This window comes from Colletotrichum abscissum, assembly GCF_030869225.1.
Source record: "Colletotrichum abscissum strain IMI 504890 chromosome Unknown Scaffold_3.1, whole genome shotgun sequence".
In the NCBI taxonomy this organism is placed as follows: Eukaryota; Fungi; Ascomycota; class Sordariomycetes; order Glomerellales; family Glomerellaceae; genus Colletotrichum; species Colletotrichum abscissum.
The window spans coordinates 1,088,895-1,109,947 of record NW_026850209.1 but is presented as its reverse complement, the minus strand read 5'-3'; the positions used below and the strand labels follow the sequence as shown (position 1 = coordinate 1,109,947).

General features: G+C 52.9%; 10 protein-coding genes across 10 annotated transcripts; 5 read left to right on the top strand and 5 right to left on the bottom strand.

The window, feature by feature from the left end:
* Positions 1-33: 33 nt before the first annotated feature.
* CABS01_01698 (DnaJ domain-containing protein) lies at positions 34-1,191 on the top strand (the record flags this gene model as incomplete). The annotated part of the gene is made up of 2 exons (XM_060535078.1): positions 34-78; positions 148-1,191. 2 exons carry the CDS (start codon positions 34-36, stop codon positions 1,189-1,191), a joined length of 1,089 nt encoding a protein of 362 aa, XP_060398267.1.
* A 488-nt stretch (positions 1,192-1,679) lies between these two features.
* On the top strand, positions 1,680-2,612 carry CABS01_01697 (uncharacterized protein; the record flags this gene model as incomplete). Its single annotated transcript, XM_060535077.1, has 1 exon — positions 1,680-2,612. The coding sequence occupies one exon, from the start codon at positions 1,680-1,682 to the stop codon at positions 2,610-2,612; it is 933 nt and encodes a 310-aa protein (XP_060398266.1).
* A 130-nt stretch (positions 2,613-2,742) lies between these two features.
* Positions 2,743-4,728, bottom strand: CABS01_01696 (major facilitator superfamily transporter; the record flags this gene model as incomplete). Its single annotated transcript, XM_060535076.1, has 4 exons — positions 2,743-4,122; positions 4,193-4,205; positions 4,257-4,356; positions 4,434-4,728. 4 exons carry the CDS (start codon positions 4,726-4,728, stop codon positions 2,743-2,745), a joined length of 1,788 nt encoding a protein of 595 aa, XP_060398265.1.
* A 1,140-nt stretch (positions 4,729-5,868) lies between these two features.
* On the bottom strand, positions 5,869-8,141 carry CABS01_01695 (ubiquitin-like modifier-activating enzyme atg-7; the record flags this gene model as incomplete). Its single annotated transcript, XM_060535075.1, has 4 exons — positions 5,869-6,327; positions 6,377-7,708; positions 7,768-7,876; positions 7,945-8,141. The coding sequence occupies 4 exons, from the start codon at positions 8,139-8,141 to the stop codon at positions 5,869-5,871; spliced, it is 2,097 nt and encodes a 698-aa protein (XP_060398264.1).
* An 899-nt stretch (positions 8,142-9,040) lies between these two features.
* CABS01_01694 (cytidine and deoxycytidylate deaminase zinc-binding region) lies at positions 9,041-10,526 on the top strand (the record flags this gene model as incomplete). Its single annotated transcript, XM_060535074.1, has 3 exons — positions 9,041-9,062; positions 9,136-10,415; positions 10,473-10,526. The coding sequence occupies 3 exons, from the start codon at positions 9,041-9,043 to the stop codon at positions 10,524-10,526; spliced, it is 1,356 nt and encodes a 451-aa protein (XP_060398263.1).
* Positions 10,527-12,645: 2,119 nt separating this feature from the next.
* CABS01_01693 (uncharacterized protein) lies at positions 12,646-13,073 on the top strand (the record flags this gene model as incomplete). The annotated part of the gene is made up of 2 exons (XM_060535073.1): positions 12,646-12,732; positions 12,837-13,073. 2 exons carry the CDS (start codon positions 12,646-12,648, stop codon positions 13,071-13,073), a joined length of 324 nt encoding a protein of 107 aa, XP_060398262.1.
* Positions 13,074-13,377: 304 nt separating this feature from the next.
* CABS01_01692 (uncharacterized protein) lies at positions 13,378-13,671 on the bottom strand (the record flags this gene model as incomplete). The annotated part of the gene is made up of 1 exon (XM_060535072.1): positions 13,378-13,671. The coding sequence occupies one exon, from the start codon at positions 13,669-13,671 to the stop codon at positions 13,378-13,380; it is 294 nt and encodes a 97-aa protein (XP_060398261.1).
* A 1,857-nt stretch (positions 13,672-15,528) lies between these two features.
* On the top strand, positions 15,529-15,807 carry CABS01_01691 (uncharacterized protein; the record flags this gene model as incomplete). The annotated part of the gene is made up of 1 exon (XM_060535071.1): positions 15,529-15,807. The coding sequence occupies one exon, from the start codon at positions 15,529-15,531 to the stop codon at positions 15,805-15,807; it is 279 nt and encodes a 92-aa protein (XP_060398260.1).
* Positions 15,808-16,260: 453 nt separating this feature from the next.
* CABS01_01690 (uncharacterized protein) lies at positions 16,261-16,593 on the bottom strand (the record flags this gene model as incomplete). The annotated part of the gene is made up of 1 exon (XM_060535070.1): positions 16,261-16,593. The coding sequence occupies one exon, from the start codon at positions 16,591-16,593 to the stop codon at positions 16,261-16,263; it is 333 nt and encodes a 110-aa protein (XP_060398259.1).
* Positions 16,594-18,566: 1,973 nt separating this feature from the next.
* CABS01_01689 (multicopper oxidase) lies at positions 18,567-20,394 on the bottom strand (the record flags this gene model as incomplete). Its single annotated transcript, XM_060535069.1, has 3 exons — positions 18,567-19,791; positions 19,851-20,143; positions 20,194-20,394. The coding sequence occupies 3 exons, from the start codon at positions 20,392-20,394 to the stop codon at positions 18,567-18,569; spliced, it is 1,719 nt and encodes a 572-aa protein (XP_060398258.1).
* Between the last annotated feature and the right edge of the window lie 659 nt (positions 20,395-21,053).

The window sequence follows — 21,053 nt, the reverse complement described above, 5'->3', positions numbered from 1 at the left end:
GGACCGCCTCAAAGGGATGCGCAGATCATCACAATGTCAAATGTTCTCTCCCTTCTAGGCTGGGCCTTCTTGCCCAACGTACGTGATACCTGCCGCACGACCTAACCCCTCCATATTGAGCATCGCAACGACTGACATCCCTCACAGCTAGTCACCGGCTGGGTCCAAGCAATCTACTACGGTCTGGCAATCCGCGCCGGTGATCCCAAGCCTCAGCCCGGAACCGCGAAGTATGCCATCCACCGCCGCCGAATCCACATACTCGTCGTCTCCTTCTACCTCCTCTACACCCTTGTTGAGGCCGACCGCACCCTCCGCCTGCAAGGGACCTTCTACACTGACCTCGACGTCGCTGCAAGTGCCCCCGTCCGCATAATCAAGTCTCGCTTCCGCCGGCTCGCGGCCGTCTACCATCCAGACAAGGCAGGCACAAATGGCGCTGACACTGGCGCCGCCGCTGCACGCTTCATGCACCTGAAGACCGCCTCAGAGACCCTCTCCGACCCAGCCCGTCGCTTCGCCTACGAGCGCTTCGGTCCTGAGGTCGGCGCCTGGCAGGGCTGCAAGACCATTCACGACTTTGTCGCTCGTGGCATTATGCAGGGAACGATCCCGTACTACGGCGTCGCGGCGGCTGCTACTTACGGCTTGAGTCTGCTGGGATACCTCGACTGGGGACGATACTGGCGGTGGATTATCCTTCTCACCTTCTTCGTCGCGGAGCTCATCGTTGTTACTCGGCCCGAGATGCCGCCATTTCTAGCCATCTTCAACACAGTGCTGAGCACAGCCCTGCGCCGCCCACCCTATCTTCAGTTTCAGTTGGTTTCGCTCGCTCGTCAGGCCGCTGTCACGATCTACATCGCCTTCGGCCAGCTCGGTCCTCTGCTGAACTCTCAGGGCCAGGCGGCGCAAAAAGCGGCCGAGAGCTCGGCGGCCGCAGTCGATGAAGGCCTACAGCGACTCGAGATGATGGCCCGCGGTCTGGACGGCGAGACGAGCAGGTTGTTGGAGATGGAGATGACGCCGTTCATCGGCGATAAGGAGGCTCTCAGCAACGTGCGTGCCAAGGTCAAAGATTGGTTGGTTCAGAACACCATCAGGGCGGACCCGATGGTCAGAGATGCGATTGGCAAGCAGTTCCAGAAACGCAGGGTCGATGCACCAGCTGGTGCGAAGGGTAATAGATAGAGCAGACATTAAACGCGCGTGTACTTTTTTGCTAGAAATCATCATTCGGCGATCGACACACCACCTCACACTTTACTTGGATGAATTTCTCGCTTCCCGCGTGAGATCCGACTGCTTGTCTTTTGCTGTGGCTGTTTCTTGTGCCCCTTACGAGACGGGGACGCGGTCAGACGTTGCCTCTACAACCGGTGAAATCCACAATCTCAGTGATATAGAGATATTTCTCCATAAGCTCCAAGGCCACTTGAGCAGCCAATTAATGATATAATTCATAAAGCTGCCCAGCATCATGAGAATCTCCCAAGTGTGGCGTATGTGGCTGAGAGGTGTGGCTTAAATGAGGTTCGAAAATATCTCAGAATGAACTATTACTCACCAAGTCATGGCAGGTTGAACAATACTACGAGGAAGTCATGAGAACCAAGATACTGGAACTAGCAGTCGCGAACTTCAATATTCAACGGCTAGTTAACAGCGATTAATTCACAATGGCAGTCGCATCATCATGGCACCTCTTACCACCCGACCTAATCGAACACCAAATCGGCCAAATCGACCTCCTCACAGCAATGTACCCCACAGAGGATGAGGTCTCAATCGACAAGGAATCCGAACAATCGCTACAGCTCCTCAAAACACATATCGAACAAGGCAATGAAACCACAAATCTGTTATTGAGCCGCGCACCAACAGTAACCATAATACTCACACTCACCGTCCCAGAACCGGACCAAGACCCCTCATCGCCAAAACTTTTACAACTAGACATCACTGTACCCTTCTCATACGAAGCCGACGAACCACCAGAAGAAGCGCCTCGTATAAGAGTCCGAATCCTCCAACCAGCATGGCTCAACCGCGCAGCAACCGCCCACCTCAACACCCAAATCCCAGACGGCGACGACGACCTCTTCAGCATCATAGACGCAATAAACGAGTCAGCAGTAGCGTACCTCGAAGAAGCAAAAACAGCAGCAGAAGCCGAGTCCGCAGTCTCCAATGCTGCTGCCACAGCTGACGCAGGTCCCATGGTGCGGGTGTGGTTCTACTTCCCCTCCATCTCAACCCGCTCCAAGCGCGACGACTTCATCATCAATGCGCCCGCGTACCACCTCACGGGCTTCCTCTACGCCGGGAAACCCGGATTGTTGTGTCTGGAGGGCGGGTCGCAAAGCATCGACGACTACATGAAGTTCATCAAGACGGAGAGCTGGGGCGATATCCCTGCACATCATAAAAAGGTTAGCGAGAGGCATCGCGAAAAGGACATTTCGAAGAGGGTCTTTGCGGATATGTCAGAGATTACGGACTCTGTAGGTGAGAGGAGAGGACAGAGGGCGAACAGGGGCGATATGAAGGCTGTGGAAGGGTGGTTGGTGGAACGTGGGCTAGGGGATGCTTTTGCGAAGGTGTTGATGTAGATCATGTAGAACAAGAAAGACCGAGGCACTCGGTGTTCAATCGCAGGTCTTCAAAGCTTGTTTCTAAGAAATTTTGTATATCAGGGAACTTCCACACCTCCTTTATCCTTACACTCAAACAGCCCAACAATCATAACCTCTGCCGACCCCTCGTCTCGATGGGAATCAGACACATCCCGACAAACGCCGCCAAAATCAACGCCCCAGACAGATAAATCGGCGTCGTGACCCCATCCCCGGGCATATTCGCCGCCAACAACGGCGCCAAAAGCCCCATGGCCCTGTTCAAGAAGCTCGCCACGCCGGTTCCGGCCCCGCGCACCGGCGCGGGGAAGATCTCCGGCGTGAAGGCGTACAACACGCCGTACATGATATTCTGGGAGAAGGCCTCGACGCAGGAGAAGAAGAGCTGAGAAGCGGGGGAGGTGCCGAATTTGACAAACATGAAGAGGAAGACGGCCGAGACAAAAGACGAGCAGGCGAGCGTGCCGCGGCGCCCGAGCCAGGGGGACTTCTGGTCGACTAGATAGGCTGCCAACAGGCTGCCTGGCACCCCTACGGCGGAGGTGATTGCGTAGGTTCGATATGTGTCTGGCGTGATTGGTGTCGCTCCTGCATCTGGGGAGTCCTCGGGCGGAGGGGCAGCACCGCCATGGGAGAGGTACTGCGGGAGGAAGGCGTTGAAGAGGGGATAGCCCATGCCAATTGTCGCCCAAACGAACCAGACTACCACAGTGGCAAGGCCGAGGGTCCGAGTCTTGAAGAGTGGCCGAAGTCGGTCTGCGGAAAACGCCTTCATTCTCTCGCGGAGAGCGTTTGCGGCGACGCCGGACCCGCGGAACACTCCCGAGCGGCCAGCCATTGAATGGTCTTCATCCTCGTCTGCCACGCCATCGACTACTGCATCCAGGACCTCCTCGGTCAACCAAGTCTTCGCACCGTTGCGAAAGGCGATGCCATGTACGACGGCAATAGCTTCCGACTGGCGCCCTTTCGAGAGCAAGAATTTTGGAGATTCAAACAAACGGAATACGAAGAACCGAACAACAAACATGATGAATGTAATCAGCCCGATAGTCAAAACGAATCTCCGCCATCCCTGTTCGGGAGGCCAGTTGGCAATGAAATACCACGCCGCCAGCGACGAAGACAGCTGCCCGACCGGCCACCACACCGACAGCAACGTCAGTAGACTACTCGATGCGTCCGGCAAGAATTCGAGGAACAGTGCTCCATCCACTGGCAGATTTCCGCCGACGCCAAAACCGAGGGCTGCAAAGAGGAAGTTCACCCAGCCCCATGTCGGTGCGAAGGCCAACAAAATGCCAAAGACGCCCGTGATGAGAAGCGTGAGGTTGAAGGCGATGCGACGACCCAAGACATCAGAGCCGATGCCCCAGATGAAGGACCCAAAGCAGAGTCCAAGAAATATTGACGACGTCGTGTAGCGCACACGCTGTTCTGAGATGCCAAACTCCGCGGACAGAGAAGGGAGAGTGAGTGCAACACCCTGAAATTGTTGTCAGTGCCTTTGGAGACTCCATGGCTGCTTATGGGAATCAGGCTGAAGCTGAACTTACGTGCATCCACAAACTAGCAAACCGGTTAGCATTATCCTCATCATAAGGTGACAGAGAGACTCACTTATCTGCGAACCAGCCAAATCCACAAAGGACAAAGAGCTGCCAGTTATACCGCCCCATGCCAATATCCTGAATCGCCTTGTTGATGAGCTTCGATTTCACTGTCCCCCACATCAGTACCCATCTCACCGACCCATCGGGTTCTTCTTAAATGCTTCGTCGAAGATCTCAAACTCACGCTCATACTCAGTCCATCGTCCTTGCCCACCTCTCCTAACCTCTTTTCTGAGACCCTCGATGGTATACTCGGCGGCGCTCATCTCCAGCATCCCCGCGCTCTCACTCTGGTCCTTGCCGTCATCCTCTGCGTCGTCGTCCTCGTCCTCACTCGGCCGTTCCTCGAATTCGCATTTGCCAGTCCGGGCCGAGTGACTATGCAAGTGAGCTTCTTCGAGCGGTACCACGACGCCGATGTAGTCGTTGACGGACTCGGGCTGATCCGACGCCAGGCGCCGGATGATGGAGCGCAGCATATCCGCGGATGTGAGCGTCTTTTGCAGCGAGTGCAGAGTCACAGAGATGGTATTCGCGCGCCCGTAGTGACCAAAACGCGAACTTAACCTCTGTCACACACGATGGCGATGAGTCTCGGACTCAGAAAAGAGTTTCCCGATGAATCCGCCGCTGGTCGTCGTCCTTCTCTCCTCCAACCTCAAATCACCAGAATCGTCCCACGCTCCCCAAACACAGTCTCAAAGCATTCGATACGTAGAATCCAGGCTCTCGACGGCTTTTCTACATCTTCCGATGGAACAAGAACAAAGATGGGTTAACAGACGCGGATGAAAAGAGTCATGAAATACAGATGATGGTATAATATCAAAAAAGAGCACAAGAGCGGCCGACGACGAGATGAATACGGACGGAACACAGTGTTACCTCTAACCTGGAATGGTCGCTTGCTCTCTGTCTTACCTCCCGGCACACCTGACTAAAAGAAATGCACACCCCGTGCTTTAGCACACTTAGGTAATCCTCCGCCACACTCAGGTAGCCCATAGCGCCTTCGGGAACCTGGGCGTGCCGTCAGGGGGAAGCTGCGGCTGTTGTGGAAAAACAGCCGGGGGAGGTTGCAGGTACCTGGAAGGTTCGAGGTCGTTAACAGAGTCGGAGGTATCGGCCGCATAAATGTGTTAGTCCAACACAGGACTTTGAGGATTCGGGAGTCATTGAACGGTTGCATTCTCGGTCACGGGCGGGAAGCAGAGGATCAGCTAGTGTGGGGAACCCTGTCATCTGCACACCTCTCGCATCAAGGCCCGAATTTTGCGCAATGCTTATCCGCAGGTTCCTACGGATAGAGCAGTGAGCGCTGAGCTCTGTTGTGGACATGCGTGAATGTCGGTGGATGAGAAATCACCGTGGGATGGGTGGACTGAAATACCGTCTATCAGCTGCTTAAAAAGTATTCATCCATGAGCTGAAAATGATGTTCCGCCCATCTGGCTAAACTAGGAGTTGGAATCCTCGGGAAAGAAAGTCTCAACAGGGACTCTATGAATGCCAAACGCCACCAGTATCCTATCCCGGATTCGAACGCCTCGTCTATCCCGCCGTGAAAGCTCATTGTAAGATTCGTCCATACTTCGTATATTGCACGAGAGCCTGACTTCTCAAATCAACTCTCCATCCCCGTCATCCGCTCCATCTTCCTCCTCTTCCCAATCCATAGATGCCGCTCGCCTCTCGGCCTCCCGCTGAACCTCTGCGAGCCCAGATAACTCGGCGACAAAGTCCTTCTCCAAAAGCGCCTTCTTGACGAACCCCCAGCCGTCGTTTCGGTAAGCCTCTAAAATCGGTGGGCCACACGCACTACAGCAAGGGTACGACTCTCCGCGAATGACCTTGTTGTTGAAGTTATGCAGGTAGCCGCGGACGGTATGAGGCACAAGTCCAAGGGCATGGTCCACGGGGTCCTTCTCGTCTGCCGACGTCTGGGGCGCCGGCGCGTGTTGCTTGAGGGGATGCTGAAGCAGACTCGCGAACAGTTCAACGAGCAGCGCTGACGCGATCGCCGCGACACCGGGTCTGGTTACTGTACATTGTTGGTCCAGGGTCTGATCTTTTTGCGACTGCAAGTTGTCAGTGGGAGGAAAACTCGAGAAGTCACGGTATACTCACGTCGGCTGGTGTGACTACGTCGTTGCAGAAGTAGCAACCCAGTGTCTTGCGCTCCTTGTCCTCTGGCTGAACATCGGTTGGTTCAGCGCCGTGCCGCATCACGACGAAAGAGTCAAAGCCCAGCGCTGCGTTGAGCACGATCTTACCATTTGCTTTGCCAAGAACACTTGGGAGCCATCTCGACTCTCGGCTGTCCATCAGAAGGAAGATTGCGTCGTGCTCGTCTATCAGCTGCTTCAGCTTGTCGTAGTCCGCTTTACTCCTAGCCTCGTCCGTAAACGGGTGGCCCAACATGGGAACCGATAAAACGTGACCCTCGCTCTCAACACCGGGATAGATCCTCTTGAGGGCATCTGCCGCCCGCGTCGCCTTGAACTTTCCGCCTTCCAAGCAGTCCTCGAATTCGAATAAAGGCTGCCGCACGGGATTCGAGTACGATACGCGTCCATAGTCCACAAATGTAATCTTCCGTACACCCCAGCCCATGAGGTTTCTGGAAACGTAACTTCCCAACGTGCCGGCACCTAACAATAGACATTTGGTGGATTTGATAGTATCCAGGTCCAGGTTTGGTGAAATCCTCCATTTCATGAGTTTGAGGTTCAGGTCCACGGACTGGTCGGCCAGTCGCGTTGGGTCCATGTACTCCCCGAGGTTGGCGATCCTAGCTCGTAGCTTGCCCTCTCCGTCTCGCTCCCAGCCTGTGACCTTGGGCATTTCAGCCACCGCAAGTGGCTCAACTGGATCCATCTCTAACGGCAGAATGATGCTTCTAGCCGCATGCCTGCTAGATCTGATATCGCGGTAACACAAGATCTGGACCTTGGTCTGCCGGAACCGCTGCCGAACAAGCCAGAGAAGGTTTCGCAGTGGCCACGAAGGGTTTTCGGGGTACGTCGAAGGGTCGACAAATGAAACGTATCGGTCCTCCTCGGCAACGTCGCCGAAGAAGCCATTCTCGAACTCTCCGAGGTTGGCAACTTCCCACACGTAGCCAAACGTATCGTTGAGGTCGTGGAGGTCGCTATTCGCATCCTTATCCAAGTCGCTGACATCCACACCTCTCGCCTTCTTGGCGAGGAAGAATCCGTTCTGCCTCTTGTCGCGGTTGGCTTGCCATGTGCCCACTCGATCGACCAGTGCCGTGCTCTCCTTAGGGTCAAGGCGGCCGATCGGTCCTGTACGCTTCCACTGAGGGTCTGAGTGCAGCGCTGGGAACGCGAACCAGTATGTGAACTTGTATTTCTTCAAGTCGGCGTATGAGAGGATCGTAAAGGAGGAGAGGAGGGAGGGTACGGAGTAGATGGTGCCGTCGTTTATGGCGTCCCATACCTGGGAAGGCGATCGTCAGAGCTCGCTCAGGTACTAATGCAACTACGATTTCGGCTTACATGTCTCGCTGCCATTTTCAGCATGGCTTGTTTGTCCGTATTCTTGAAGTCCTCGATCGTATTGACGTTTTTGATGAAGCCCTCGGCGCGGACATGCTCATCGTTGGGCCTGTTCTCCCCGTCAGTCCCAGCCTGATCTACGTGAAGCAGACTTGAAGATCTGCGAGAGCGCCTTACTGGTCGCTAGTGAGGGCATTCCCAAGAATGGACATCTTGCAGCTCTGGCCTGGCTCGACAGGCAGGGCAGTGTACTGGCCAAGCACGCGGCGCGCCGAGTCGTCTAGCTTGTCATGTTCGAGCTTTGAGGAGAAGAGGGCTGCGTAAAACGGCAATTCGATCTCGGAAGAGAAGGGCGCATATTGGATTGCTGCCATGGTGGGCAAGCTGTGGCGGACGCGCGCTTTTTGGCGCTCGTATGGGGAAATGCAGGCAGTCTTCGCGATGGTTTGCGCCTGGACTCGGTATTCGGCCTATGCTACGATATTTACTCCAGGAGAACGTTGTAGCCCCTAGGTGTGTTCCGGAGATTTGGGTATGTAGGAGAACAAACCGAAAGCAGGTCGCGATTTAGGTCGAAATGACTCAAAAGCGTAGAGGGCTTAGGTTCAGTATGACGGAACAGGCAGGTCGCAGTTCCGTATAGTCTCCGGACAAAGCGGAGGGGTCCGGGCGGTGTCGCTGTGCCTGAGGGATGCTTGGAAATGTCAAGTTGAAAAGAGTCACGAGAACAGGCAGTCAAGCGGCGGCTTGTCGGAGTCAGGAAGTCACAAGAACAAGGCTGGTGAGAGCTTCCTTTGGGGGTGAGATGGTTGTCTAACAGGTGAGGCATGATAGGGCAAACACCTTGGGCAGGTGCCCGTTTGGGTAGCTTCTCCCCCGCCAGGCTGCCCACCTCAGCTGGACGACCAAAGGTGGGGGACGGGAGCTCGCTCGGTGCCACGGGAGATGATTGTGTCATGCTCTGCAGGTCCCACCGGCTAAATATCGGAGTAATTCGACCCGACGTCCGCGGGGGACACCCAAATGATCTGGCCCGAGCTGCAAAAACGGCTTTACGCGTGGAGACGCGTTCATGCAAAGAATTCAGATCGCGACTTTTCCGTTGGACACTTGTTGCCGGGTTGATTTTAAGGAGTTTACGCAACCGGCAGAGCTGCACGTCGGAGGTTGACGATCGACGGATAAAGGCAGACTCGATCAAATTTTCCGATTTCCCCCTTTGAGGTGCTTACTCTTACAATAAAATCTTGTCTGATACGGTACCTGGGCCAAGATGCTGATTGGAATCTGTGGTGGTAAGTCGACCGACTCCTGAGTCAAAACTCAATCCACTTCAGCAACTGCGAACATTATTCTGACAATCGTAAGGCATTTGTGCCGGCAAGAAGAGCGTTGCTCAATATCTGGTCGAGCATCATGGCTTCAGACTGCTCCGCCTGACGGACCCTGCCGCAACTCCACCCCGGGATGAGGCTCCGGTCTCCAAACCTGCCCCGGTGCCGGAGCCCCGGCCAGAGCCGGAGCGAGCTGACCCGCAGTTCACCAACGGCACCAATGCCTCCGGTTCTCAGCAGCAATCTTCTTCAAAGAACAAGAAGAAGAAGAACAAGGGAGGGGCATCGGGCTCATGCTTCAACTGCAACGAGAAAGGCCATACCAAGGCTGAATGCCCTCATCCTCAATGGGCCCCTGAAGGGAGCATAGATACTGCCGTGGCTACCAGCAGCAACGCCGACAGAGAGCCAAAACAACAGCAGCAGAAACCTGCGTTCTCTCCCGCTCCCCTGACTATTTTGAGCGGACAACCGCGAACCAACGGCATTCACTCTCACTACCCCAACGAGCTCGTCTTCTCTTCCGCCGACGCCCTGCTGGAATACGTAACTACCCGATGGCAATCACGCTTCGTCACCACAGACGTCCACAACGAAGCCATCCTCGACGTCCTCTCCAGACGCCCCTTCTTCATGCTCATCTCCGTCGACGCTCCCTTGACAGTCCGCCACGCCCGCTTCCGCGCCCTCCACAATCCCCACTGCACCCTCGAGTCCTTCGCCCTCGCCTCAGACACCCACCTCTACGACCCAAAACAGGGCCTGCAACCGCTCATCTCGCGAGCGACCGTCCGCCTCCTCAACACCTCCTCCTCCATCGCGCACCTCTACGCCACGCTCGGCAAGCTCGACCTCGCCAACCCGGTGCGCCTCCGGCCCACCTGGGACGCCTACTTCATGTCTCTGGCCGAGCTCGCCTCCCTGCGCTCGAACTGCATGAAGCGCCGCGTCGGGGCCGTCCTCGTCGGGCGCGAGAAACGCGTCATCTCCACCGGCTACAACGGCACGCCCCGCGGCCTGCAGAACTGCTCCGACGGCGGCTGCTCCCGCTGCAACTCGGGTAATTCGTCTGGCGTCGGCCTGGCTACGTGCCTGTGCATCCACGCCGAGGAGAATGCCCTGCTGGAGGCTGGCCGGGAGCGTATCCGCGAGGGCGCCGTGCTGTACTGTGATACTTGCCCTTGCTTGACGTGTAGCATCAAGATCTGCCAGGTCGGCATCGACGAGGTGGTGTATGCTCATGGATACAGCATGGATACGGAGACGGCAGCGGTGTTCCGGCAAGCGGGTGTCAAGTTGAGGCAATACATTCCGGTAAGTTTCTTTCAGTGATACTTAGCATTCGTTGATCCAGTACTGACAAATTAACAGCCTGCCAATGGATTGATTCATCTTGAAAATTTAGAAAAGATGGAGTTGTACTAGAATCATCATCATATAGGAGCTCAGAGAGAACCTTGATGGCTTAGACGGGTTTAGAGTAGCGCTATCATCTCATACACTTTTTTAAGCGTTGGGCATCTTGGGACGATGAAGAGAACTATTACGAACTCATGAACATGAATTCACGATTGAGGCGCTTTTCACACACTGCAGTGCATTGTGTCATGTTATCTGATTGATGTATAGAACGCATTTATCACCTCAGACAAAATTGGCTGGGCTATGTTGAAAAACGTTACTTGAGTGGCTATTTCAGCAACAGTCCCCTTCGACAAAACTCAATTGCCGACAGTGATAGGCCTTTCGACGCATTTCAACCATGCCGATATGCCGACGTTCAATCGGCAACCGGCAACTGTCACCCCCAAATTCCCGCAATTGATCTGACGACTACGGATACGGCGAGGGCGAAAGTGGATCCCTGGAGAGAGGTCGTGCAACAGCGCAACCCAGGCTTGGCCCTCTCACACAAACGTCGCACCACGAGAGTTCCGTCAGAAACCTGTCTTGTTTCACCACAGCTGCCCATGTACAGTGTAGTTGGCCCCCAAGGCCCCTCCCAACATAGAATCTCTGGTCTCATCCCACCTCTTCCCACCAGTCTCTTAGGGGGGCCACGAGTGGCCCGGGGGCTACTGAGGGGGAAGGGGAGGATTGACAGGGCCCGCGTAGCTTCAGTGACCCCCCGTCCGAACAGTGAGCGAATTCTGAAGGATGTCTAAGTACCTTGTTATCGAAGAAAGTTAATTCTTTCTAAGTTATAAGTACAAGAATATAGTTTTAATAAAATAATATAGTACCTACTTAGTACTTAAATTAAAATACTTTTTTAAACTTACTATAAAAAAAAGATAATTATATTATTAATTACTTATTATCGAGGTTCGTAATACTATAGCTTTAACTATAATAGCTTCGCTTATAATAAGTAAAAAGTCTAATTATAAATCTTTTAAAAACCTCTTTTTAAGGGCTATAAAAGCCTCTAAGTTAAATTAAAATGCTTATTAAAATACTAATAATTAAACTAACCTTATAATAACGGCTTTAATAAAAAAACTAAAAAACGAACTAAAAAATAATATTAAAATCCTTATTAATATTAAGTACGATTTATAAAAAGTAATAACGTAGCTATAGAGTATTAGTAATATATTTTATATTAAAAAAACTATTATTAATATTAATAAGATAGATAAGGCCGTATTAATATAGTACTTCGACTTCCTTTTATAGCTTAAGGATAATTACTTTAAATAGTATTAGAAATTTATTAAAAAGCTTTTTTAAATACTTTAGTATATTTATTACTATTTTTATAATAATAAAACTCTTAGTACTTATATATAAAAATAAGTTACTTATTTTTAAATAATAATATTAGCTTATTAATAAGCTATTAAAACTACGATTCTAGCGATTTTTTAATAAGGGAGAGGGTAAAATAGAGGAAAGGATAGGTAAGAAAAGGGTTAAAGTTAAATAGTGCGGAATTCGAGGGTAGGGTAGCGTTTATATATACTGCGGTAATCCTCTAGTAATGCAAAACGATGGAGTTAAACAGTGTCTGAAGGATGTCAGTGGGTTTGAGAGTTCTGTGAAAGGTCGCTCACCACCCATGAGACGAAGATCTGACAGGTCGAGAGCACCGCGACGCGGGCAGTCAGAGTTTTTGGCCGCGTTGCCCGTCCTTTGCAGCTGTACACTAGGACCTTGTTCCCCTCTCAGGCTGGCTCCCCCGCGGCGGGCATGCCTGGACCTTTGCCAGGGCTGCAGCGCTTTAGGCCTGTCCTTTTGGGGGGTTGGTCAAAACATGTGAAACGGACTGTTGCGGTTATACTTTTGACACTGACGCTGGTTTCCCAACAGTGTCGAATTCGTCATCTGGCAAAACTTCAGATGTTCGCTTGAACGGCATGTGGGCGACCGCACGTCTGTCCAGAAACCTCCCGGGTCTATGAATGATATATAGGCAGGTCAAAGTTCGTGCGTTTCCTGTGGTGGTTGTGTGTCAAATTTCCAACCCAGATCTGCTTCTCTTCAATCCAGTTAATATTACCATCGACTTATAATACCACTATCGACAATTCGCTTTTTCAAGATGCAGCTTCAATCATTCTTCGCTGTCGGCCTGGTCGCCGTTACTGGTGTGAACTCTCTCAGCCTCTCAGGCGTAGCCCTCACCGTGGTAAGTAGTCCCAAAATCCTTCCCGCATTCCACGCTGCACATGACGCTCTCCCCCGCATTTATCTCTCATATCTGAGCCGTGTCACTAATACCATATCCCACAGGCTCCCGTTCTCGCCCGGGCGGCGGTAGCCGACTTGCCCGATATCGTCATCAAGAGACAGGAGCTCTCCAACGCCGACCTCGTGGCGGCCGATCTCGAAGAGGCAGGCGACCTTGAGAGGCGCGTCTCCACCGAGCCTGAGGACGAGGAGGAGCCCGTGGAGGTCGTGGCCAAGAGAGGCGAGCAGGCCGCCGAGGAGTTCTTCGCTGAGGACTTGGGAAGTGATGCGGATGAGTAAAGAGAGTTGGTTGAAGAACTCCACGAGGTCACCGATTAATGAGAAAAAAGATTTCCCATTCTTGGTGTCGAGCAACAAGTGATGTCTTCGAAAAGATCATGCGTTGCAGATCTGCATTCCCGGAACTAAGCTTGGTGAAGAGTTTCCTCTGAATCCAGTCTATGTGCAAGACTTCAAAGCCTGTTGAAAGCCCAGTATAAGCACATGGCCTGAGCCGCCATTGGAATCTTGGCGACAAGCGGACGAGCAAATCTAACCATTGTCCAGACTCAAGTCATAATGTTACTGGTCGTCTATTCAAGTGTTAAGATGTAGAACCAGGAATGTGTACCAGATTCACGTACGTGTCGGCCGAGACTTTCTTCGGCCTGCCTTTCCAGGGTGCTACCTTGAAAGTATGATCTTTATTGTACCGCCGAACCGTCGATGCGACCGCGCCGAGCGAGCAGCCGAAAATCGCTGCAACGTTGCGATAGCTTCGGCCGCCCAGAACAAGAGCAATAATTGCTACTCGTTCCTGTTCTTTCAGTTCGAAGCCAGAACTCCGTTCTCCTCGAAGCCGGGCCGCGAAGGCGCGCAATCCGGTATCGGCGCTCATTTAATTATGGTCAAGAGCGTTTGAGGTGAACTGAGGAAGACGCGTCAGGACGTGCCGATGGGCAGGCGGGGTGTTCTCAGACTTTTTGGTCGCCCCACTAGAGAAATAGGGCCTTTGCACCATTCGAGGGCCTTGCCCGAGTATCCCAAAGTCATTGTGGTGTTTCGACCTCAACTTCTCGTAAGTTAGTTCAGGATAAAGATTTCGATCTAGAGTCAGGGAAGTCTCCTAGGTCAAAGGCTTCGACTTACCCATCTGAATAGTAGTCGCGGAGTGATCAGGCAGAGGTGACTGAAGCGATAGAAAATCCATCGTAGAAGAATAGTGTGTTTCACAATGTCCAACGAGACTTTCAGCGCTGTGAGAGATTCAGTCGCTATTTTCTGTAATGCTGTCAGTGACTACATACTTTGCATGGGCGGGTCCAAACGCTGTACTGGCGGAGTTGTATCGTTCAGTCTCTGAACAGGGATAAAGATGTTGTCGAGCTTGCCACCCAATAGTCCTAATCCCCAGCCATGGTTGCGAGGTAAGATGTCTAGTTGTAAAGGTCACTGTGAGCCGCGGCGATCAAACCCCAATATTGCGCAGGAATGCAGCATCCACGCAATACATCTCATCGAAGCTCTCGGGAGAATGCTTTCTGGAAATTCAATGGGCTCTTCCAGAGTTGTCAGCGGAGGGGGGCATGTAGTCTGATGGCATGCTTCTTTCTTTGCCGATAAACCTAGTGACTTCACCCAATTTTACATGTTGCTAGCGCGGACAAGGCGCCTGAATCGCCTCGAAGTACAGCGAGAATAGGTGTGCCCAATGCGCTGACAAAAGTCAAGTGCTCCATTGCTGTCTGTCTTGGGTGGTTTCCAGGAACTCTCAGCTAATCTTATAGCTAGGCATGTAATTATTTGCAGCGAAGAACGGAATGCTTTGATCTGTTATTATTCCACAAGCTCTTTGGAAATTGTTCGAGCTTCGCATGTACGTGAGATGAGGCGGGCCAGACGCAGCCACCACCGCTTACAGAGGAAGATCGATTCCGGGTGACTGTACCTGACCTATGGAGAAGCTCAAAGCTGGGTTGCAGCGCAGATCTCGCATGCAGAAGGTCACAAACTGTATCTTCTACGGAATATGTACCATCACCAAGGTCCTTACTTCGACGCCATAGCCATGGGAAGCACAACACGCTGCGCATTAACCTCTTATCCAGCTCGGCTCCGTCTCCCTGCGAAGACATAGTAGCCACAGTATTCACAGCTACCTTGTGTTGATAGGTCTGCGAACGCCCGAAGATGAATTCTCATGGCTACAAGCGCACTTGATCACTCTTGTACTTCACTTTCAATCTCCCGTACAGCTGGCTCGTGGGTCGTCGCACGAGCACGACATCCACGAGAGACTGAGTCCAAAAGACCTCGTCCTCGGATCCACACGTCACCCTTCAAGTCTTTGACGCGAGATTGTATGTTACTAGTCTTGAAAACCACTTCCTCTCATGCCACTTAGATGAAAGACAGATTGTGATTATGTCCGGTATCAGATCTGCTATCGGGCAAGTGCAAGTTGTCAAGATTCGAGCTCCGCCATAGGATGACTTAACCGTAGCGAATACGTTGTCAACTCTCACTTATACGAGACCAAGAAAACTCCACAATCTTCCATGTTTGTCCATAAACGAATCCTTGCCTTCAGCCGATGTCTCGATATCCCAGCAGTGTTGCCGTCACTTACACCGAACCCTCGACCACCCACGCGCCCCTCTCACCACTGCCGTCACCATCATCATCGCCACTACGCACCATATGCCTCAGAATTGTCACCTTCTCCGGAAGTGCAGCGGCTCTCGCCCTAGCAAACATGATTGAAATGTTTAACAACATGGACTACACCCTTCTCGAAGCCTACCCCTCCACCGCACCTCAAATGGGTACGGTGCCAGCATCGGCCTCCTCTCAATGGTCTGCGCATCCTCAAGCAACTCGGATGCTACAGGGAAATCCTAGAGCCGAGCTGGCGAGGGGACTGGCTCCATCCCATAAAATGCAGAGAAGTCGGCGACCGGCGCCTACGTTCCTCAGGGCATGTCGCAATCTCCGAGCATATGCAAGAAGAGAGATGTTACCTCTTCCCGTATAGTTGCTGTCGTATCCACGCAGCGCATGTAGATGCTTGCTTTTAGGGCCAACCAGTATCTATGGATGGATAGACCGAGGCGCCTCTAGATTGTATGCGATAGCCGCAGTTACAGGAAGAAAGCGCTCCCGAATCAACGCGCAGTCAGCGTCGAGATGACCGAACATGGGGTGACGATTCTCACCAGAGATCGCTGATATTTCTGCTATTTTGCATTTTACGGGCATCATTCCATCTCATTACAGTCAAAGGCGACGGCGGCACAAGAGTATCAGCAGCACACCTGATCAACGCCCTAACCAAGCTCCCACTCTCCTTCAAATCCTATACTCCTCTGACTAAAGTAGCAATCAAAGAAGCTCTCGCCAACCTGTACGCTTTCGGATCTCCGCGCGTAGAACAGAAAAACGCTCGTCAGGCCGTCGCACAAGCTCCTCTGCCTTGATCTTCCCTCTATCAGAGTACCTCTTCCGATGGTTGGATCCCCAACCGGGCGACTACCATCTTTTTGAAGGAGACAGGGGCGTAGAACGTCTCTGGACCGCGCGTGGAGGTGGCTGCTGGTCGTTGAGAGGCGCATAGTCTATGAGGAGGTGCCGTAGGGAGAGGGGACAACCCGTTGGGGGCAGAGCATATGGTCCGAGATACTCGAGTCGTGAGTGTTATCGGAGGGGCGGCGGTTTCTGCCACGAAGGAGGCTGGGGGAGCAGAGTTTCGGTGTGAGATAGATAGTATCTTGCAGTTATTTCCGTGATAGGTGGCTTGGATTATCAAGTGCTGTCCGACCATTCATTCCAAGCATGACCTACCTCACTACGGACGGAGTCAGTTAACCGCTTATCACGAACTATCTTAGCAAAGCATAGGTCCAACTCACATACTTCCCACATATATCTACCATGCAGCCTCAAATTCCATGCTCCAAAGTCGATTCCCATCAAACATGTGAGCCCTCTGTAACTGGTGATGCAGATCCCTAACGTGGAATTACGAGAAAAATGCAAAAAGAAAGGAACAAGGGATGGGGCTGGTGATAACTTACTCGATAATTCACGCCCCTATTCGGATTCGAACAGCGCGCCCCTCAGGCCAGCACGGCTTCATTGGAGTATTTCATTTACTATCGACTCTGCGTCAGAGTCTAACCCACCCGGCCAAGTGGCCGGATGGGTGTGCTGGTGACAGAATGAGGTGAATAGGCTCCTTGTGTAAGGTAGGGTGCTTCAGCCATGGAAGGTAAGGTGAAGGAAGGTGGGAAGGTACGTCGGGTCACGTGTACAATTACCAAAGATGATCGGAGGAAGGAGAGGTCTCAGGGAAGGAACGACGTTGAGCTTCCAGACCCGGGACTCCACCGAGCCCGGGCCCGCAAGATCTCCACAGCGATCCCCGACACCACCCCCACACCATCGGCGGTACGGATAGACAGCTCTAACCTAGTCCCCCCCAAACCCCGCCAAGCTCCGAGATCAACATTGGCTGCATCTTGGCAATGACCCCCCGCCCGCATCCATCCCCGTTCCCCTCCGTCTCCGTCTTCATGCCATCGCCCGTCTCGGGAATCCGCAGCAGGCAAGATCTCTTCATCGCACATGTAACCCATCCATTGCATTCCATGGCGAGACCCAGACACAGTCTGTCGCCTTCCGCTGTCAAAATCCCATCCAGCTGCGCCAAGGCGGCACTCATCCGCACACTCAAATCACACCACCGGCACCACACACCCGGACACACCAAGACCGACGACCGAGGCTGACATAAGTCCAGAAATCCCGAGCCTAGGGGAATCGCCAGATTGGGGGCGATGCGAGCTGAGGTCACACCACTACCAGACGTAGCATCCGCCCCTACCGCAGTCCTCGGCATTTGGCGACTTTGAGGGTTGCGTCTAAGCAGTACTCTAATCACCTTAGCCACCTCGAGTCCCGTCCCAATAGTCGCGTGCTTGCTGGTGTGCAACGGGATTCCGCTACCTCCGGCCGACTCCTGCACAGCTCCTCCCACTTTCCGCTGATAGACCGCCCCGAGATCCTGCTCTTCTCTGCTCTGCTCCCAACTCACCGCGCAGGAAAATATTGCTTACTGCATTGCATGCACCTTAGGTCATAGGGCTGAAAATGTGTGTGAGCGGAAAACATCATTACTTTACTTGAGAAATTTGACGGAAAAAAGAATAAATGAATTAGGCATGTTTCTGTAGAAAAGTCCGAGCAAATCATGTTGTAACCCTGCTCACCCAATTCTATGCATGTTTTTAACCCATGTAAATGAAAATAGACCAATCGATGAAGCGGAGCGGACAAAATAGGTATCAGCAACCGGACAACTCCAATCCATGCATAAGGAAAAACACCAATGAAATGCCTGCGCCTGCTAAAAGTAAATGTTCTCCTCCCATATCCTTGCTGCGTAAGTCGATCATTAATTAGTGCGCGTGCGCGCTGAATGCTTGTGAGGCCCGAAAGTCCGCTGCGAAGAGGTGGTGTACCTGTCATGCGCGCCGGTGACCCATGACAGGACCGGAGAGGCCCGGATTCCGCGGCACACCAAACCCTGGCAATCATGGAGGGTTGGGTGACCGCCCGGAAATCGAGTCATAGCCGAAAAAAGGCCAATAAAAGCAGAATGACGTTGAAGGCTGAGGCGCCAGGCTGGCTTGGTGCTCTCGTGTCGACTGCCCACCACACCGCAGTTGGTCCTCTCAGTAATTGGACGCCACATATGCTGTTTGTGTTCTCAGCCAGCCCAAGACGACCTTCTTCTTACAATCCAGAATCATGCTTGGGCCACACGGCGGTTGGCTCATACTTCCTCCAAGCATCGCAGGTCGGTTTGATCGATGCCAGGTCGAGCGTTGAAGCGATTTCGCTCTTTCGCTCGAGGAACTGAACGCTGAGACCCATGCTCACATGCCAGGCAATGTGGCAATGCATCAGCCAGGCGCCCGGGTTGTCTGTCTTGAATGCGATCACCATCCATCCAGAGCCGGGGAGTTGTGCAACGTCTCTGCGGGTGGGGTTCTCAAAGTTGAGGCCCTCTGAGCCGCTGAATGTGCCGCTGCCAGTACCGAGGAGCAAGAAGTCGTGACCGTGGAGATGGATGGGATGCGGCAGAGCGCCAGTGTTCTCAATCACCCACCAAGTCCAATCGTTGGCCTCGGGGATCTCAATGATGTTGGCACGTTCCGGCCAGGAGTTGTTGCCCTCAGCAACGTACTCCAAAGTAGGCTTGTCCCACTGAACGTCAATGTCGTTCCCATTGACCTTCCAGCGATAGACCGCTGCGCCGTTGATAGTCGGCGTGTCCAAAGCAATGTCCAGTGTCTTGCTCGCATCAAACTTGTCTGAGGGGGCTGTTCGGGAGAGCACAGGAGTAAACCCGGTGGTATCAGCGCATCCCAGGTTGGGGGGAGGTGTACCTTGGTCAACGGGCAGTCTATCCGGAGATCCATCGTAGAAGAAGATTGAAGCGGGGTGAGGGTTCTTCGTCTCGCCGCAAAGACCGCCGCCACCAACAGTCGCGTTGAACCAGTAGTTCTCAATTTCCTTGTTTGCTTCAATGATTACATCGTAGCGCTGGCCGACAGTCATGAAGAGGCTGTCCTTGCTGACTGGCTTCACGGGAACGAGATCGGTAGCAATGACGGTGAAGCTGTGGCCTACCAGGGAGACGGTGAAAGTGTTGTCAACAGAGGTGTTAATGAGCCTGAGACGGTGCTTCTTGCCCGGGGTCAGCCTCGTCTTCTGGTATTGACCGCCAGCGCCAAGTGGGTTGATGTTTTTGCCGTTGAAGAGAATGTTGTCACTAGGCGGGGGACGGGCTGGCACAAGCTCGGCTTGGCGCAAGAGGTTATCTGCAGTTCCGTAGTACCAGTCGCTGATAACAAATGGACCGAGGTCAATATCGTAGTCAGCGGACGCCGGACCGTTGATCTGGATGGCGCCTGCAACGCCGTTGCCGTACTGAGCGGAAAAGTGGCTGTGATACCTGAAGCAGACGCATTAGTCGGTGGGTCCAAGTCTGCAACAACAAAGAAGCTAACATACCATGATGTACCGTACTGAGTCAACTGGAAGGAGTATGTCTTGCTTTGTCCAGGGGGGATAGGGCATTCCGTAACACCGTTGGCGCCATCTTGGTCATTGTGGCCGCGCAGATGCATGCCATGCCAGTGGAAGGAGGTACCGTTGGTCTGGAGTTGGTTGTGGACGTTGATCTGAATGGTGTCACCCCAGTCCGCCTCGATCGTGGGACCCGGGAACTGGTTGTTGATCAACATGGCCGGCTTGTGAACGCCATCTGGCGCGACATCGGTCAAGTTGCTTAGGGTGAAGTCAAACTACTCAAGTCGTCAGAACAGGTTCAATATCAAGCAGAGAAGATACTCACGGTTCTCAACTTTCCCTGGGGCGGTGTCAAGATCTCGAAATCGGAATCAATGTTGAAGTCTCCGTTCCAGCATTCTCGGTTACCGATACCGTTGGTACCGCAGCCTGTCTGCCTTTGCTCAACCGAACGAATGGGGTTGGCATTGGCGAGGGAAGCAAGGAGGAAAGCCCCAAGGCTGGAGCTGATGAAGGTGGAAAGCATGATGAACGTGAAAGCACAAGACTGGTAGGAGATGAGCGACTGACTTGGTGTTGTGTGCTTTCGTCGAGATATCCGAAGGGAGAGTTGGAATTATATACAACTTGTGTATCAATGTGAAGTCTTGCCTGGAGCAGCCCTTCAAGGCCTTAGCCTCTTTCGGGAGGTCGACATCAATAGTCTCGGTGCACTTGCATGTCCAAGGCCTCGGGGTGGCGTCTACACAGACCGGCAGCTTTCCAGGCATATCTTGATGCGAGTAAGAAGGTGAGGTGTGAGTAGAAGTGAGGTGCATCCTACCCCTGCCCCTTGGGCAGTTACCATGCCTCATTCTGACATGGAGGGAACAATAAGCCAAGTCCCCTTCATGGTGGATACGATCGTGCGTTGTGGAGAAAGAAGGTATGTTTGTTGTGCCATGTGGAGGTAGATGGAACATGCTTCAGGTCGTTCGGGTCGAGCTAGCGATACCGATACGGGGCAGAGAAGATGCGTACTAAGAAAGGATGGAAAAAGCCAAGCAGGGACAAGTCTGGGATGAGGCTGAGCTCCGGCTTGTCATGGGTGGCAGTAGCCAGGCAGACGGAATGCGACAAAGCTGGTTGGGTGGTGCGGATCATGTCAGATCCCCAAATTGGACCCAAGATCTGCCTTGGAGGTGC